The sequence below is a fragment of the Hypanus sabinus genome, chromosome 8, assembly GCF_030144855.1.
Source record: "Hypanus sabinus isolate sHypSab1 chromosome 8, sHypSab1.hap1, whole genome shotgun sequence".
In the NCBI taxonomy this organism is placed as follows: Eukaryota; Metazoa; Chordata; class Chondrichthyes; order Myliobatiformes; family Dasyatidae; genus Hypanus; species Hypanus sabinus.
The window spans coordinates 119,101,472-119,121,871 of record NC_082713.1 but is presented as its reverse complement, the minus strand read 5'-3'; the positions used below and the strand labels follow the sequence as shown (position 1 = coordinate 119,121,871).

General features: G+C 41.9%; 1 protein-coding gene across 1 annotated transcript in view; it reads right to left on the bottom strand.

The window, feature by feature from the left end:
• Nucleotides 1-20,400, bottom strand: part of LOC132397663 (A disintegrin and metalloproteinase with thrombospondin motifs 20-like) — a 517,254-nt gene that overhangs the window by 460,674 nt on the left and 36,180 nt on the right. Inside the window, exon 3 of the mRNA XM_059976430.1 lies at nucleotides 9,333-9,498. Coding sequence (XP_059832413.1) covers nucleotides 9,333-9,498 — 166 coding nt within the window. The remainder of the gene's footprint in view (nucleotides 1-9,332; nucleotides 9,499-20,400) is intronic.

The following is a 20,400-nucleotide window of genomic DNA, read 5'->3' as shown; positions in this document are numbered from 1 at the left end:
GGAAGGCTGGTGCAGAAACTGGAGGGGCACTAGTACAGATATTTAAAGTGTACTAAGCCACCGGTGAAGTTCCAGAGAATTGGAGGATAGCTAATATTGTTCTGTTATTTAAGAATCAACCAGGAAATTATTGTGACTGGTGAGCCTGGCATCAGTGGTGGGGAAGTTATTGCAAGGTATTCTAATGCACCATATATATAAGTATTTGGATAGATAGGCACTGATTAGTGATAGTCAATATGGCTTTAATGTGTGGAAGTCATGTCTAACCAATCTTATAGAGTTTTTTGAGGAAGTTACCAGGCAAGTTGATGAAGGCAAGGCAGTGGATGTTGTCTACATGGTCTTTAGTAAGGCCTTTGGTAAGGTCCCACATGGGGTATTGGTCAAGAAAGCTCAGTCGCTTGCCTTTCTGGATAAGGTAGTAAGCTGGATTAGACATTGGCATTATAGAAGAAGCCAAAGTGTGGTTGTAGATACTTGCCTCTCTGACTGGAGGCTTGTGACTAGTGCTGTGCTGTACTAATCGGTGCTGGGTCCATTGTTGTTTGTCACCTGCATCAATGACCTGGATGATAATGCGGTAAATTGGGTTGGCAAATTTGCGATGAAACAAAGATTGGAGGTGTAATAGAAAGCGAGGAAGACTATCAAAACTTGCAGCAGGATCAGGACCAGCTGGTCAAATGGGGCTGAAAAACTGCAGATGAAGTTTAATGCAGACAAGTGTGAGATGTTGCACTTTGGGAGGATCAAACAGGATGGGTCTTACACGGTGAGTGGTAGACCACTGAGGAGTGTGGTAGAAAAGAGGGATCTGGGAATACAGATTCATAATTTTTTTGTAAGTGCCATCACAAATAGATATGGTTGTAAAGAAAACTTGCTTTGATAGGCCTGAGGAGCTGGCATGCCATGCTGAAGCTGTTCAAAACATTGGTTAGATCACACTTGAAGTATTACATACATGTATGGAAACCAGACTATAGGAAGGGTGTAGTAACAATGGAGAGAGTGCAGAAGGGATTCAAAAGGTTGCTCCCTGGAATGGAGAATTCTAATCATAAGGAGACATTGGATAGCTTGTGATTATTTTCACTGGAACATAGGAGCTAAGGAGATAAATGGGGTGCATAGATAGGATATTCATAGAACAGTACCCTATAGTAAAGAGCACAATGTTGTACCAAACTAATTAAATTAGTAATCAAACTTGCAACTAAGCTAATATCTTCTGCATATACAATGTCCATATCCTTCCATTGCCTATTGAAGAGCCTCTTGAATTCCCCTATTATATTTGCCTCCCTCACCACCCCAGGCAGCACATTCTAGGTGCCCACCACTAACTGCGTAAGAAAACTTGCCCTGAAAATCTCCTTTGAAATTACCTCTTCTCATCTTAAATGCACACCCTTTGGTATTAGACATTTCAACCCTAGGAGCAAAAAATATATTGGCTGCCTACTCTTTGTCTCTCTTAATCTTATAAACCTTTGCCACTCAAGAGAAGACAACCAAAGTTTGTCCAACCTTCTAATGCAGTCAGCATTCTGGAGCCCTTTTAATCCATTCAGCATCCTGGTAGCCCTCTAATCCAGTCAATATCCTTCTTCACCCTTTCCATAGTCTTCACATCCTTTCTATAATGTGATGACCAGAATTAAATGCAGTTCTCCAGATGCAGCCTAACCAGAGATGGACGATAACTTCTTGACTCAAGCTCAGTTCTATGCTTAAGAAAAGCAAATATGTTGCATGCCTTCTTTACCACTCTATTACCCTGTGTAGCCACATTCAGAGAGTATTTTTCATGCAGTTGGGGGTGGGGTGTTATTGGAAGGCCTAGAGGTTAAGGAGAAGATGTTTCCTATGATGGGAGTCTGGGATGAGAATAGAAGGGTATTCATTTAAAACAGAGGTTAGGAGAAATTTCTTCAGTCAGACAGTGGTAAAACTGTGGAATTCCTTGCCACAGATGTTAGGTATATTTAAAGCAGAGGCTAATAGGTTCTTGATTAGTAAGGGTGTCAAATGTTATGGTGAGAAGGCAGGAATGGGGTAGAGAGAGACAATAAATCACAATCAGAATCAGGTTTAATATCACAGTCATGTGTCCTGAACTTCATTAACTTAGTGACAGCAGTATAATACAATAATGATAAATATTTTTTAAAGAATTATAGTAAGTGTATATATAAAAGTTAAATTAAAAATAGTAGTGCAAAAACAGAAATAATAAAAATGTGAGGCAGTGTTCAAGGTTCAATGTCCATTTATAAATCGGATGGCAGAGGGGAAGAAGCTATTCCTGAATCACTGCGTGTGTGCCTTCAGGCTTCTGTACTTCCTTCCTGATGGTAACAATGAGAAGAGAGGTTATGGACATCACCTTTCTGAGGCCCTGCTCATTGAAGATGTCTTAGATACAGTGCTGGTTAGTATGATGGAGATGACTAATTTTACAACTTTCTGCAGCTTCTTTTGATCCTGTGTAGTAACAGCACCCCACACCCATACCAGATGGTGATGCAGCCTATTAAAATGCTCTCCACAGCACATCTGTAGAAGTTTTTGAGTGTTTTCGGTGACAAACCAAATCTCCTCAAACTCCTAATGAAATATAGTCGCTATCTTGCCTTCTTTATAGCTGCATTGATATGTCGGGCCAAGGCTAGATCCTCAGAGATATTGACACCTAGGATTTTGAAATTGCTCCGCTCTCCACTTCCGATCCCTCTATAAGGATGGTTTGTGTTCTCTTGTCTTATCCTTGCCAAAGTCCACAATCAACTCTTTCGTCTTACTGACTTTGAGTGCAAGGTTGCTGCTGCGACACCACTCAACTAGCTGGTATATTTCACTCTTGTACACCCTCTCATCTCCATCTACCATTCTACCAACAATGGTGGTATCATCAGCAAATTTATTGGCGGTTTTTGAGCTATGCCTAACTGCAGAGTCATGGGTACAGAGAGAGTACAACAGTGGGCTAAGCACACACCCCTGAGGGGCACCAGTGCTGATTGTCAGTGAAGAGGAGATGTTATTACAGATTGTGGTCCAGTCAGGAAGTCAAGGATCCAATGGCAGAAGGAAGTACAGAGGCCCAGGGGCAGTAGCTTTTTGAGTGGGAATGTAGGAATGACGGGGTTAAATGCTGAGGTATTGTCAATGAAGAATATCTTGACAAAAATGATTGTATTGTCCAGGTGATCGAAGGTCGTGTGAAATGATATTGAGATTTGTCTGCAGTAGGCTTATTTTGGTGACAGGCAAATTGCGGTGGGTCCATTTCCTTACTGAGGCAGAAGTTCATTCTAGCCATGACCAGCCTCGGACGTGATGGAATGGCAGAACAGATTTGATGGACCAAATGCCTTATGGTCTTTCAATGGATATGGGCCTAATGTGGGCAAATGGGATTAAAGTGATAGTTATCATGGATAGTTTGGCCAAGATGGGCTACACTGCTTGTTTTTGGGATGTAAGATTCAAGAATAGATGACTACAACTATCATTTGAAATGTGCAGACAGATTTACCTTACGATCAGACCTGCTGCAGCAGATCAGGAACCTAATGTGTGGAACATGAAGTGTTCCATCTTAAGTCCAGTAGTTTGTAGCTGCAATCATACCACTGCCCTGAAAGTTGAATCAGTACATTTCCCCACTCACTCAAATGATTTCTGCAGACTAGCTTAAAAGGCATAGGTCGAGTGGATAGACAGACATTTTCCCAGGGTGGAATTGGTTGATACAATGGGGCATAATTTTAAGGTGATTGGAAGAAAGTATAGAGGGGATGGCTGAGATAATGTCTTTACACAGAGAGTTGTGAATGACTGGAGCATCCTGCCACAGGTGGTGGTATTGGAGATACATAACGGCATTTAAGAAACTCTTAAGTAGGCACATGGATGGTAGGAAAATGGAGAACTATGTAGAAGGATAGGGTCAGTTTGATATTGCCAAGGTTTGAATGGTTAGCACAACAATTTGGGCCGAAGGGCCTGTACTATGTTGTAATGTTCTATGTTCTAGTTTCATTAGTTGGCTTTACACATTCCTTGTGCATGGAGACATTATTTGATGTTTTTGACTCATGTGTTTGATGCAATTTTTTATTGGCCCTCTTACTGCTTGCAGTTCAGTATTTGTTCCAAAACCAAATAAGTTCACAAGTTGAAAAAAGTGACAAAACAGCCATTTAACATTGTAAACCAGCAGGTTGTTGTTATGTCTCCCACTCGCTGTGAAAATGGGCGACACCTCCCTCGCCCTTGCCAGGGAGAGAGAGAACCTATGGTTTGTCGAGTGTCGGATGAATGCGAAGCCTTTGGGATAACTTTGGTCTGTGTCCTTGATATTGTTTACCACATGCTTGGGCTTGGTGATGGTATCGATGCACAATTTTTTTTGCTGGTGGGGGGAGGAGGGATCATTGCTTGCTGCCACTTATGCATGGGAGGGGGAGCTGGGGAGGGACTCATATTTAACTGTTGTTCATTCTCTGGGGCACTTCTCTGTTTTCGTGGATGTTTGCAAAGAAAAAACATTTCAGGATGTATAATGTATATATTTCTCTGACATTAATTTGGACCTTTGAATCTTTCAAGTCACTGTAAGTTGAAGAAACTAACCAATTTAAAAAGACATCATTATAATTATGTGTTTTGGATTCTTCACAACTGCATAGAATTTTATATTGTTAACAATGAGTCACAGTTTGCTCAGATAACACAGACATAACTTTGTATCTATTGATCTGAAATGTAAAATTATTTCACAATATCAAAGAGAAGACACTTACCATAGTTTGTTGGATAGTTTTTCCACACTTTCCTGTCCTGGCAAAGCACATTGCCGGTTTTTCTCCATAGTTGCTCTTGAAAGTGCTGACAGTCTTTGATCTCAGTCCAAGTTCAATGCTTCCATGCAATTGTTTCATTGGCAACTCACAAATTGCCATTCATTCTTTCCCCGATACCATCATGCCTTCTCCATCAGAAGTTTCAGAGATTGTCTGACTACTTTTACAATTTATACTGATCACTTCAGTCAGCAAGGTTGCTGTAAACTTTCTACAGTGTTCATTTCTCGGTGCTCACAAAGGGGCAAAGAATCATTGCACATAGAAGGTGACCAGTATGCTCAGTTTTAATATGAATGATATTCTACGTTTGGTGAAATCCAGATTGGCAGATTTTTGTTATCCTGCCTGAAGGTACCTAAATTGTTCTCATTTGAAATATAACTACAAAAACACATCACTCATTTGCATATGCTTTTTTGTATGCTTATTCTAATGTTTCCTCATGTACAGTACTGGCAAAAGACTTAGGTGTGTGTGTATATATATAGCCAGTGTGCCTGAGACCTTTCAACAGTACAGTATTTATCAACGTGGAGCAGCGAGCAAATATGTAAATCTGGTGGGAGCAAAGGATTTTAGGAATGGTGAGGATGGAGTGCCACAGGAAGAGTGTGGGACTGTGGCAGAGAAGGAGTGCCAGGGTCAGGGGCTGGCAGGTTGCAGACACACCCAGCCCTGAGACGCCATGCAAGGACATTTGATTCCAAACAATTGATTTATTCATCATTACAGAAAGTCTCTCAGGAGCTTTCTGCTCCCTCCTCTCTTCCTCCTCTTTCTCTTCTCCTTCTACCAACCATAGTTTCCCTCCCTCTACCCCTTCCCACTCTCAATCTAGAATAGAGGCCTATATCAGAATAAGGTTTATCATAAGACCATGACATAGGAGCAGAATTAGGTCATTCTGTCCATCGAATCTTCTCCACCATTCCATCATGGCAGATCCCAGATCCCACTCAACCCCATACACCTGCCTTCTCGCCATATCCTTTGATGCCCTGACTGATCAGGAAACTTTTTACTTCCGCCTTAAATATACCCACAGACTGTGGCAGAGCATTCCACAGATTTACTACTCTCTGGCTAAAAAAAAATTCCTCCTTACCTTTCTTCTAAAAGGTCATCCCTTCAATTTTGAGGCTGTGCCTTCTAGTTCTGGATATCCCCACCAGATGAAACAACCTCTCCACATCTACCCTATCTAGTCCTTTCAGCATTCAGTAGGCTACATCACTCACATGTGTCACGAAATTTGTTTTTGTTTTGCAGCAGCAGTACAGTGCAATATTAGAGTACTGAAGTCTTAAGCACCCTAGCTGTACATACTGTATGTGCCTACAACTTTTGCACAGTACTGTATACTCAGGGAGGGTATTTGACATTTACAACTAAAACACAACTGTACTTAATACTAATTAAACAAACTCCAACAGCAAAATATTTTGATTAAAATATATTGTTCATTGTAGCATTCACAAATGTCCTACTAAATAACAATACTTGAGGCCATTCAGCCCATTTGGCTCCATACTGGTTCCACCAAAGCAATCTCATCAGTCCCATTACCCTCTTCTGGTATCCCTGTAATCTACTTTCTTCCACTTTCCTTCACATTTCTTTTGATTCTTCTCCCAACTAACTACATGAAGAAGTGATTTGTGATAAGTGTTTAACTTACCATTACATCTTTGAAAAGAGGAGGGAACCATAGTGCCCAGTAAAAGCCCTCACAGTCACAGGAAGAATGTGGAAACTCCATGGTGACTGCTTCCAAGTACAGGATCAAAGGATGATTTTTGAAGCAGTGGCACCAACATCTGAAGCGTTGCTCAGTGTGGTTTCACCACAATCCCATTCAAAACCCATTTAGATATATACTTGTGAGTCATGTTTACAGTCAAACAGAATATACATCAAAACGCATAACTCAGCATTTGCAGGTTAGCACAATTTCAGAGCCAAAATCAATAAATTACTGCCAAAAATAATCTGTATTTGCTCAGTGTAATCTGCTAGTAGATTAAATTTAAAAGACTGGTCAATTGTTACATAGGTCTGTGATCTCTCTCTGAAGAGAAAATCTCACCTGCGTCCAAGCCACCTGTAAGTCTATCTGAGATAACCAATGTTACATATTGTCCTCTGATGCCAAGACACAGCTTGGGACATGGGATCAAACACTTTGCAAGAAGCAAGACTCATATGCTATTCATACAGAAGCCAGCATTTATTTTAATAAATCACCCACACTCAGAATACCACTGATATATATTCTTAACGTTATGTGTGACAGGGAGACCTTTATATACTGGGCATAACAATTGCAGAGTGAGGTGTGGGCCAGCACTAGCAAACCTTTTTAAGAGGTGTGTGCCCAAATTGGTGATCATTTTCTAAGAAAATTCTCTCATATGCCATGGTAAATTTGAGCAGGGATTATCATTGATTAATGAATTAGTAATAGTAATTATTGACATTTTTAATGAAGAACTTCAGTCCTGTTGCTTATTTATGTATATTGATTATTTTATTATTGATCAAATTATAATAGAGACAGAATGAAACAAATGATTCATCTAAGAAAACCTGTTCAAAAATTACTAATGTGAATCTTTTAAAAAGATAGTTGAAAAATAACATCATTTTTAAATAGTATTGTTATTGTAGCAGTTTACCGTGTACCAGATCTGAGGGAATTTCAAAACCTATCATCCAACGAGACATATTTGCAGCCATCTAGCTGGTATGACATGTGAAAACATCTCACTGCTCTCGAGTTGTAAAAAAAAATCATTCACTGCATCATTTGGCAGTAAAGTTGACCTTTACATACCTTTTTATTATAGGTGGTGCTTAAAGAATTGAGGGATGGCACTGCATGCCACATGCCAGCAAAAGTTTTGCATGTGGCATCTTGGGCACACCACATATGTCATAGGTTCGCCACCTCTGAAATTGTAGGCAATCCCACTGAATCAAACCGTGAAGTCTCTGAGTAATTACATTGCAAAGATGGAGCTCCTCAGTCTGTAATCGGCTGGGAGCACAGAACTCAACCAATGTCTCAGTCAGGAAGTCTTTGAAGTCTCCAAGGCTGACCCTTAATCAGCAGCTCCTTCTGCTTGCTCACAAGAGTGACTCCAAAGTGAAAAGTGACTAAACATGCCCACATTCTTCCTTTCCCATACGAGGTCTATTCAGTGATTGCAGTATCACAGGATTACAATAATACAGTGCTTCATGATACAATCTATTTACAGTATCAAATTACAACCTGACAATCTCTAACCAGAAGGTACCCAAGGTCCTGTTTCACCCACCAGTTCTGGAAATCTCCCATTGTACCCGTGCATATTGCATGCACCTTCTCCAGGAACACATGGGCATGGACGTTACCCCAGTCGGTTTGTGCAGAACCCTCAACTCCCCTCCTGTCATGATCCATGAATGACAACCTTGGCCAGGCCCAGGAGCAGACTGACCAGGAGATTTGCACTTTACAAGGGTGTTGCCAGGAGCTGAACTGGAGTTAGAGGGAAGTATTGAATAGGTTTGGACTTTACTCCATGGAGCATTGGAGAAAGAGAGGAAGATTTCATAGAGGTATGCGAAATCATGAGTGGTATAGATAGGGTAAATGCAAGCAGGCTTTTTCCACTGAGTTGGGGTGGGACTAGAATGAGAGGTTATGAGAGGTAGTTGAAATATTTCAAGGGAATATGAGAGCCAACATCTTCAAACAGCAGGTTGTGCAAGTGTGGAATGAGCTGCAGCAGAAGTAATAGTTGCAGGTTGGACTGGAACATTTAAGAGAAGTTTGGATAAGTACATGGGTAGGAGAGATATGGAGGGCAATGGTCCAGGTGCAAGTCAATGGGACTAGGCAGAATAAGAGTATGGCACAGACTAGATGGGCCAAAGGGCCTATTTCTATGATGCAGTGCTCCATGACACATTGTTCATAGTTTCAAATTCTAACATGATCATCTCTATCCAGAGTGTATTTCAGGTCCTGTAGTGTCTACCATTGCTGGAAATTCCCCTCTCTACCCATAGCCACAGTGTGCTCCTTCTCCAGGGACACACGGGTGTGTATGTAACCCTAGAAGAGAGGAAGGCAATCAGCTTGGGCAGGATCTTCAAATGCCCTCCTGCCTGGACATGTGAATGGCCACTTTGGCCAGGCCCAAGAGCAAACGAACGAGGGGATTTCCCCCCTCTACCATTACCTTCCCAAAGCATGACCAAAGATCAGGAGCTGGAGGCTGAAGTACAGCCAGAACTTGAGGAGCAGCCCCTTCATATATTCAGATAGAAGGCAACATGACCACATTAGCAAGGATACAGAGTGACCAGGCAACCCCCAACTGTCCAAATGTAGAAAAATTAGAGAAATAACATGAAATTCATACATTTCTTCTTAAGTTAAGGTGTATCAAATTATTCCTTGCTTACCTAAAGATGCACAAGGATGAGAAGGTTTCCTCAGGAGGTTATTATCCAGTGGTTCATGTTGGTAAATGAGATGGGGTTTATTGTGCTCATCTTCATACTGGTCTCCATCTGGATTCAGGAGAGGTTCCAAAAAATACTGTCCATCGGCGGATTGAAAAGTGCCCATCTGTCACAGACAGCAATAAGAATGAATATTTAAAACCAATCATGGATCATTAAAATTGGTGAGTACATATTACCTGAGGAAGTCAGCAAATTAGTGCTATCTGGTGCAGCCCACACTGAGGAACACTGGGAGGTCACCAAGAAACAGTCACTGCAATGGAACGATGACAGGGCTGAGATCAATTCACTGCGCATTAAACTGGGGAAGCAGAGAAGAGAAGCATCTGGGAGGTAGAGCCCGATCTGATAACGGACATCAGTGATGGTCAGAGCACACAGATCATGCTGAGCAGTCAGCCATCACATACCGATGTTCTTCCTGTCCCCAACATCGCCAAGGAAGGGCCTGGCCAAGTTTGTACATTCTCCCCATGGCCGTGTGGGTTTCCTCCAGGTGCTCCAGTTTCTTCCAACAGTCCAAAGACATACTGGTTGGCAGGTTTATTGGTCATTGTAAATTGTCTCGTGATTAGGCTAGGATTAAATCAGAACATTGCTGGGCGGCCTGGCTCGAGGGGCCAGAAAGGGCTTATTCTGTGTTGTAGCTCAATAAATAAAACAATAAAACAAAATCATTTGGGCGATGTCTGCACATAAAGTCACAAGGACCTCTGGGAACATGTCACAGTAGATTATGTTCATTGCCTGTACAATTCATTTGGCAGAAATCCTCATCACAAAACCAGTGCTGCCTATAAGGAGTTTGTATGTTCTCCCCATGACCACATGAGTTTCCTCTGGGTTCTCCAGCTTGCTCCCACAGGCCAAAGATGTACTGGCTGATTTAGCTGGCCATTGTAAATTGTCCAGTAGTTAGGCTTAGATTAAATTGAGAGATTGCTGGGCAGTGTGTCTTGAAGGACTGGGAGGACCTATTCCATGCTATATCTCAATAAATGAAAAAAAATAAAAAAAACTATTCAAACAGGAACCAAGATCTTGCTAGGCTGGTGATGAGAAGATTCTCACTGAACTAATGATATTCCCACTACAAACTCCAGTCACTGGGATCTCTCAGGCTACGTCCGCACTACACTAGATAAATCCATAACCGAAGCTTTTTCTCTTCGTTTTTACCCTCAGTCCACACTAAACCGGTGTTTTCATCCCCCTAAACCGTAGCTTTTCCGAAACAATCTCCAGGGTGTGTAATTTTGAAAATGCCACTTGGGCAGATCAGTGTGGATGGGGTAACCGGAGAAATCTGAAAATGCTGTCAGACAGCCGCGTGCCATTTCATCATTTTCTTGAATGCAACCTAACAATTTCAGAACAGATGGCAACGAGACTGAAGCCAGAAGAGTTAGAAATGTACTCACCAAATACTTTGACCCATAACTTACTGAATAAATAAGTATACTCACTTTGCCCTGTTTTCTGTCCTTGCTTGTATGAAGGTTGATTACCTATTTATGCAAGTACTTTTCTGACAATAGATGTGTAACAGCCTAATGTAACATTGTATGGAAATACAAGATGATACTGATACAGACATGCTTTATACATTTAACAAGGTGCTTTATTAATGCAACAGAGTTCGTCAGTTTTTCAATGTTCGTTGTCAGCCAGGTCATACTGTCCATGAACTTCCTGTCAGTTGCCTCCATATGCTCCAGTACTTTTTTTTACCTTTAAGTCCTCCTGCATGAGAGCCAACAGCTGCCCATCTTTTTAAGTTTTTCTAGTCTGACTGAACAAACACGCACAGTGTTTTCACAGTGAGTCTTTTCACAGTCTTTCACAGTGAGATTCGACACCAAACATGTCGCTTGTTTTCGGTAGATGAGTCCTGCACATGCACAGTAGGAGGAGATTCACCGAAATATCCATTTCAATGTGGACAGAGATATTTTTAAAAAATGCCTAGTGTGGACGCCTATCATTTTTACTCGAAACTGACATTTTCAAAATTATCTGGTCTAGTGTGAATGTAGCCTCAGTGAATAGGTTCCATTCCCACTTTCAGCCAGATGATCACTATCTCACTATTCTATTTTTGTGCTGTTTATTTATCTATCTATTCATCAAGTTTTATTTATTTATTTACATATGTTCTTACTCATGTAGTTTATAGTACTTTTTAACTCTTATGGTGTTCTGCTGGCACAAAACAATAAATTTCACAACCTGTGTGAGTGATGATATACCAGATTCTGATCCTGATTCTGTATGTAGACATCAAAGTCATTCCTGTATTTCCACTTAGAAAACAAAGGCAGTGACAGTTACTTGATTAACACTGCAAGTTTTTAAACAACCTACGACAAAGCATTCATTCCTTTAAGTCCATTACTTCAATGTGCTTTGTGTGGTTTTCTCCTGATTGCTTCTGGAAAACTGGTAACAAACAATTTAAAGGTTAAATTACATAATCATACAGTGTTTTTGTCTAAGAAAGCCAGCCAAAACTAATAAAGTTCATTTCTACGCTGCAGGAAAATGCAACATATTATCTCTAAACAGATTGAAGTACTTTTGGGTTTCAGAAATACTTTTATACAAGACTGGCTGAAATACTTCAAGTGATTACACCAGGGAAGGTGAAGAGGATGTTGCCTAGGAAGGAACAATTCAGTTATGAGCAGAGACTGAGTTTGTTTTCCTTGGAACTCTAATTAGATCTACAATATCATGAGGGGCCTAGACAGGAGAGTGAAAGGAACACTCACCCTTTCCTTCAGACATGGTATCTCAAATGAGAGGTTTAAATTAAGAGGAGGAGATTTGTAATTAATTACTAAAAGTCTGAGATCTAGAATGTACTGCTTGAGGAAGAGATTATCTCACAATTATTGACATGGACACATGAAAATCCCTAGAGACAGAGTATAAAGTGAGGTTAGTATAGATAGTTACAGTGGCCAGGATGGACACAATGGATTGGAGAACTTGTTTCCTAGCTGTGCGACTCTGTAGTCCACAACCTCAGAAACTCGAAGAATGCAAGTCAGGGTCAGTAATTACGTCAACTTCTATAGAGGTGCAATATGTAAATTTTCAGGTTGCGAAATTACTTGACAAATAGCATTTTCGAAATCTAGCAGACCTCCAATACTTTAAGTTCTAGAAATGGAAATCACACGGTCTCTTCCTCCCTGTTCTCTACGCTATACATTACCAAATTATAACTGCACACAGTTAACTTGAAGCAGCTTCAAGTTCCTGAGTGTCAACATCTCAGAGAATCTTTTCTGGGCCTTACATCATGATGATGTCATCATGAAGAAGGAATACAGTGGCTATACTTCATTAGGTGTTTGAGGATTTTTGTAATGTCACCAAAGGCTCTTGTAGGTGACTGATTGCATCACCAACTGGTATTGAGTCCTATTTGTGTGGGATCACAAGAGGCTGCAGAGGGCTACGGACTCAGCCAGCTCCATTAGAGTGTCAATCTTCTATGCCTTTGAGGCAATGCATCAGGAAGGCAGCATCCAACATTAAGGACCCTCACCATCCCTCTTCTCAAGGGAGAGGTACAGGAACCTCAAGATATACACAGTGTTTAAAGAACAGCTACTACCCTCTGCCATCAGATTTCTGAAAGGTCCATGAACTCATGAACATGCCCGCTTTTGTACTGTTAATTTTATTTACTTGTTGTAACATATAGTAATTTTTATACACCTGCACAGTAGTCTTACTGCAAAACAACACATTTCACAACACTTATCAGTGATAATAAACTTGATACTGATCAGCTGAAAAAGATGCTGCTTTGCTTTATTCCCTTAGGTAGCTGGTACTTTTAAGGCCACACAAGAAGGAGCAGAATTAGGCCATTTGGCCCACTGAGTCTGCTCTGCCATTCCATTATGGCTGATTTATTATCCCTCTCAACCCCATTCTTCTGCCTTCTCCGCGTAAATTTGACATCCTTACTAATCAAGAAACGATCAACCTCCACTTTAAGTATACCCAATGACTTTGCCTCCACAGCTGTTACAAACATGGAAAACCTACAGCACAATGCAGGCCTTTTAGCCCACAATGCTGTGCCGAACATGTACTTACTTTAGAAATCACCTCAGGTTACCCATAGCTCTCTATTTTTCTAAGCTGCATGTACCTATCCAGGAGTTTCTTAAAAGACACTATTGTATCCGCCTCCACCACCATCGCTGGCGACCCATTGCATGCACTCACCACTCTATGTAAAAAAAATTACCCCTGACATCTCCTCTGTACCTTCTTCCAAGCACCATAAAACTATGCCCTCTCATGCTAGCCATTTCAGCCCTGGGAAAAAGCCTCTGACTATACACACAATCAATGCCTCTCATCATCTTATACATCTCTATCAGCCCACCTCTTATCCTCTATCGCTCCAAGGAGAAAATGCCAAGTTCAATCAACATATTCTCATAAGGCATGCTCCCCAATCCAGGCAACATCCTGGTAAATCTCCTCTGCATCCTTTCTATAGTTTCAACATCCTCCCTGTAGTGAAGTGACCAGAACTGAGCACAATACTCCAAGTGGGGTCTGACCAGGGTTCTAAATGGCTGTAACATTACCTCTCGGCTCTTGAACTCAATCCCGCAGTTGATGAAGGCCAACACATATTATGTCTTCTTAACCACAGAGTCAACCTGTACAGCAACTTTGAGTGTCCTATGGACTCAGACCTCAAGATCCTGCTGATCCTCACTGCCAAGAGTCGTAGCATTAATATTACATTCTGCCTTCATAGTTGACCTATGAAAATGAACCATCTCACTCTTATCTGGATTAAACTCCATCAGCCACTTCTCAGCCCAGTTTTGCATCCTATTGATGTTCCACGGTAACCTCTGACAGTCCTCCACACTGTACACAACATCATCAACCTTAGTGTCATCAGCAAATTTCCTAACCCATCTCTCCACCTTCTCATCCAGGTCATTTACTAGAATCATGAAGAGTAGGGCTCTCAGAACAGATCCCTGAGCCACACCACTGGTCACCGACCTCCTTGCAGAATATGACGCATCTGCTGCTGCTCTTTGCATTCTGTGGGCAAGCCAATTCTGGATCCACAAAGCAAAGTCCCTTGGATCCCCTGCTCCTTACTTTTTCAATAAGCCTTGCATGGGGTACCTTATCAAATGCCTTGCTGAAATCCATATACACTGCATCTACTTCTTTACCTTCATCAATGTGTTTAGTCACATCCTCAAATAATTCAATCAAGTTTGTAGGGCATGACCTGCCTTTGACAAATCCATGCTGACTATTCCTAATTATATTATGCCTCTGCAAATGTTCATAAATCCTGCCTCTCAGGATCTTCTCCATCAGCTTACCAACCACTGAGGTAAGACTCACTGGTCTATAATTTCCTGGGCTATCTCTACTTTCTTTCTTGAATAAGGGAACAACACCTCCAACCCTCTAATCCTTCGGAACCCCTTGTCCCCATTGATGATGTAAAGATCATTGCCAGAGGCTCAGCAATCTCCTCCCTCGCCTCCCACAGTAGCCTGGGGTACATCTCGTCCAGTCCTGGTGACTTATCCAACTTGATGCTTTCCAAAAGCTCCAGTACATCCTCTTTCTTAATGTCTATATGCTCAAGCTTTTCAGTCTGCTGTTGTGGCAATGAATTCTACAGGTTCACCACCCTCTGGCTAAAGAAATTCCTTCTCATCTCCATTTTAAAGGGACAAACTTCTATTTTGAAGCTGTGCCCTCAGGTCCTAGACTCCCCCCCCCACCCCCGCTATAGGAAAAATCCCTTCCACTTCCCCCCCTCCCCCATTCTTCTAATCTCCAGCAAATACGTGCTTAGAGCTATCAAATATTTCTCTACATACTCCCTGCTTCCTCAACACAACCTGCTCCTCCAGCTATCTTGATCAACACCCAGGCAATACGCCACACACCAGGAGTTTCAGTCTGCTGTTTATGTTTATGTTTTGTGAAAAAGATAGATTTGCGTTGTCAGGAGGAAGTAATTAGCAACCCAAAAGAGCTCTGCCTGGCATCACAAAGACAGAGAGGAAACATTGCAAGGGAATATAAGCAAGAATTAATCAGTGGTGGACAATGCACAAGTAAAAGGGCGCATAAGTTTACATTATTCATGACTGCTCTTTGCCTTTGCCTTCTTGGACAACAATAGTATAAGACATTGGTGAAACCACACTTGCAGTAGTGTGTTCTGTTTTGGTCATTCCATTAAAAGAAGGATGTGATTAAACTGGAAAGAGCACACAAAAGATTCACAAGGATGTTACCTTTGCCTGCCTCTCCTTCATTCCACGTATGTCTGTCCTCACCCCATCCTCCCACCACCCCAGCAGGGTTCCTCTTGCCCTCACCTACAACCCCACGAGCCACAACATCCAGCACATAATTCTCCATAACTTCTGCCATCTCCAATGGGATCACACCACCAAGCGCATCTTTCCTTAACCCCTCCCCTTCCTGCTTTCCACAGGGATCATTCCCTATGCAACTCCCTTGTCCATTCGTCCCTCCCCACTGATCTCTCTCCAGCCACTTACGCTTACAAGCAGAACAAGTGCCCCTACACCTCCTCCCTCACTACCATTCAGGGCCCCAAACAGTCCTTCCAGGTGAGGTGACACTTCAACTCTGAGTCTGTTGAGAGCATCTAGTTCTTCCGGTGTGTCCTCCTTTATATCGGTGAGACCCGGCATAGATAGGTAAACTGCTTCACTGAGCACTGATACTCTATCGACCAGAAAAAGTGGGATCTCCTAGAGACCACCCATTTTAATTCTACTTCCCATTCCCATTCCCATTCCCAACATGTCAGCCCATGGCCTTCTCTTCTGCCGCAGAGACAACACATAGGTTGGAGGAGCCACACCCTATATTCTGTCTGGGTAGCCTCCAACCTGATGGCATGAACATCGATTTCTTGAACATCTGGTAATGGCTCCCCCCCCCCCCAATGCACCATTTCCCATTCCCATTTCCCTCTCTCACCTTATCTCCTTACCTGCCCATAACCTCCCACTGTGTTGCTGCTCCCCCTTCCCTTTTTTCCATGGCCTTCCATCCTCTCCTATTGGATTCCTCTTCTCCAGTCTTGATGTCCTTCAACAATTTACTTCCCAGCTCTTTACTTCATCCCTCCTCCTCTCCCGTTTTCACCTATCACCTATACCTTGTAAATCTTCCTCCCCTTCCCCCACCTTCTTACACTGACTTCTCTTTTTTTTTCTCCAGTCCCAAAGAAGGATCGTGGCCCAAAACATCAAAGGTTAACTCTTTTCCATAGATGCAGCTTGGCCTGTTGAGTTCCTCCAACATTTTGTGAGTATTACAACGGCGTTGCCAGAATTCGAGGGACTGAGTTATAGGGAGAGGTCAGACAGTGTGAGCCTTTGTTCCCTAGAGAGCAGGAAACTGAACATGATCTCAAAAAGGCATATAATATCATGAGGGCATAGACAAGGCAAATGCAAGGTTGTGGAATCAAAGATTAGAGATCATAATTTTAAGACACAAAACCCTCTCTACACCCATGTATGGCTAGGCACAACTCAAATGCCATTTATAAATTTGCTGATGACACAACTATTGTTGGCATAATTTTAGATGGTGATAAAGAAGCATACAGGAGTAAGATAGATCAGCTGGTTGAGTGGAGTCATGTGTGTATGTATATATATATGTTATATATCCTATAATTTACAGTTTTTTATAAAATATAGGAGCAGTATGGTTAGGCCATTTGGCCCATTGTGTCTACTCTGCCACTTCATCATGGCTGATCCAATTTTCCCCTCATTATTGTTATGTATTGGAATGTACTGTTGCCACATAACAACAATTCCATGACATATGCCGGTGCTTTTAAACCTGATTCTGATTCTGGTTCGCGTTCCTCATCGAGAGAATCACAGTGCAAAGAGTGAACAGTTTCAAGTTCCTGGACACCAACATATCTAAAGATCTACAAAAAAGCTGGATGAACTCAGCAGGTTGGGCAGCATCCATTGACTGCTTCTTTCAACAGATGCTGCCCGACCTGCTGAGTTCATCCAGTTTTTTTGTACGTCTTGATTTGACCACAGCTTCTGCAGTGTACTTTGTGTTATCTAAAGATCTGTTCTTTGCAATTACAAAGAAGGCACAACAGCAGGTATATTTCCTTAGGAGTTTGTGGAGATTTGGTATGTCACCAAAGACTCTAATAAATTTCTAAAGGTGTACAGTGGAGAGCCTTCTAACTTGTTACAACTCTGTCTGGAATGGAGGGGCTTCTGCACAGGATCAGAAAAAACAGCAGAAAGTTATTATTTCACCCAGCTCCATCATGGCCACTAGTCTCCCCAGCATTGAGGACACCTTCAAAAGTTGATGCCTGTAGAATTTTTTGTCTATTGACCTAATTTTAGGTTTTGCAGTGAAAAGCTTAATAGGAAACAAATGGTAGCTATATGGAAGCAGCAGCAGCCAGAGGGAGTGTTGATGTGGGTATATTAGATACGTTTAATTACCATGTGGATAGGTCTGTGAATGACGACAGTACATCTTGGTCGATATGGAGACATAAGAACTGTAGGGTTTTCTTTCCATTTTGTTCAATTCTGACTCTGTGACTTCCATGGCCTATTCATTGCTATAATCTCAGTTTATGACAAGCCATCTCTATCTCTCATATTCATAATCTCCTTCCTAATTTGATTTGTGTCCTTCACCAGTTAAAATACTCTTCCACAAATCAGGTGCACTTTTGCACTCCTAGGCTTTGGTTACTACACACAACAGTTCTTTGTGTATTAACTTTATCATCTATTTTTTTCTACCTCAAATTCTGATGCCTTCATTCCACTGCACAATCATATCCTTCTCACCAATCTTGACTCATCTCAACGTACAGATCCCAACTTTGTTCTCTAGATCATTTCTATCCAAACAAACAAGCACTCGGATCAACCGAATGAGTAAGGATTACCTTTTGCACGTTTCTACACTTCCAGCATCTCAATCCTTATTCTCCTGCCTTTCCACCTTGGTACTGGAATTGGAATTAGAATTGTTTTATTATTGTCACATGTATCAAGATACAGTGAAAAACTTGTCTTGCTTATTGTTCCTACAGATCAAATCACTGTTCAGGGCATTGAGGTGGAACAAGGTGAACCAACAACAATGTGGAATTAAGTGTAAAAGCTACTGAAAAAGAGCAATGCAGGTAAACAATAAAGTGCATGACCATGATGAGGTAGATAGTATAGTCAAGCATCAATCTGATTTTACTTTGGAATCAGTTAATATTCTTATTATAGTGGGGCAGAAGTTGTCCTTGAGCCTGGTGGTATATGCCTTCAGGATTATGTTTCTTCTGCCCATTGGGAGAGGGGAGAAGCAAGAATGTCTGAGTGGGGTTGTTGATAATGCTAGCTGACATTGAGAAGTATGGACAGCGTCTGCAGAGGGGAGATTGGTTTCTGTGATGTACTGAGTTGTGTCCACAACTCTCTGCAGTTTCTTATGATCATGTGGAGAGCAGTTGCCATATCAAGCCATTAGGCATCCAATTCGTATGCTTCCAACAGTGCATCAATAAAAATTGGTAAAGGTCGACAAACACCTCCCCCTCCAATAAACTTGGTCCCATAAATTCTTTAGTAACTAAAGGAGATGGTCCTTTCATTTGCATTTTCTCTTTCCCCTCCCTCATCTTCTTCACCTTCCTACTCTGGGACCATGTCTTTCAGAAGCAGAAAAGACACACCTCCACCCTCCAACTGGAGACTCATTATATTAGAACAAAACTGACTGAACTGGCTGTGTATTTTGCAAAATCAAGACCATCAAAGCGACTAGTAGCCCACTGTTAACTGCCTTTGAAAGGAATTTCTCAATGTTATCAATTAATCAGGAAAGTGACTGATAAGAAAGGTTTAATTTTAGATAAAACAGTGTGAGATATTTCCCTTGATCAGCTTTGATGCAGATTGCAAGAGCAAGTTGCATATGATGGAATAAAGCCTATTAGGTGTATGTTAGTTCACAGTGAGAAAACTTTGTACACAACACTGTAAAACTTTACCACAATGCTAGATGGTTGTGGAGGAAAGATACAAACATCCTGAAAGGAATGATAAATTTATAAGGTACAAATAGATGAAGCAGAGTGATGATTTTGTCAAGGTGTCAAGGGAGGAGCCAGCAGCGTTAAGTCTAGTATTTGGGTACAAAAGGGAGGCTGGCTCTTGTAGTGTGGCCATCCTAGAGTGGCTGTAGTCTGAGATGAAATCACTGAACGATCGCCCAGTGTGTTTTTACGGGAGGAGAGAGGAAATCAGAAGGGGATGCTCACCATGTTGGTGTTGTACTATAGTCCCCTGGATAGTCAACTGGAATTAGAGGACAAATGGCAGGGAGATTGCAGAAGATTGCATGAATAATAGGATCATCATAGAAAGGGGCATTAATTTTCCTAACAACAACTGTGGCCTAGGTTTAAATGGGATGGAATTTGTTGACTGTGTTCAGGAAGGTTTCTTCAGGCTGTAGCGGTGTGCTACACGCAGTGCTAAAATAACGACACGGAGTCGGTAAACTGCAGTTAAAGAAGATTTTATTCGAACTTCACGGCCTCGCTTTAAAGCCTCCCTGATCCCGCCCGCCCCAGGCGCATATGCTGTAGGAGGCATGTACTGCGCGAGCTTTTCCCTTTGTTGGTGAAGCAGACCTGGCGCCCTTTAGGGACTGGCCTTTATGCCGGTGCACTGGCTATTTGTGAGCTGGTTCGAGTGTGCTAGGAAGTGGGTCAGCACATAACCACCCCCCCCCCCAGAACCGGCGATACACCCCCCATTGTCCACAGTCTGGGCCGGACCCTGTTTGGGAGGTCGGCCCCTGCGCCGCGATGCTGGGAACTTGACCGGTTGCGTCATGTCCACATGGGCCAGTTTGAGTCAGTCCACCATGAAAA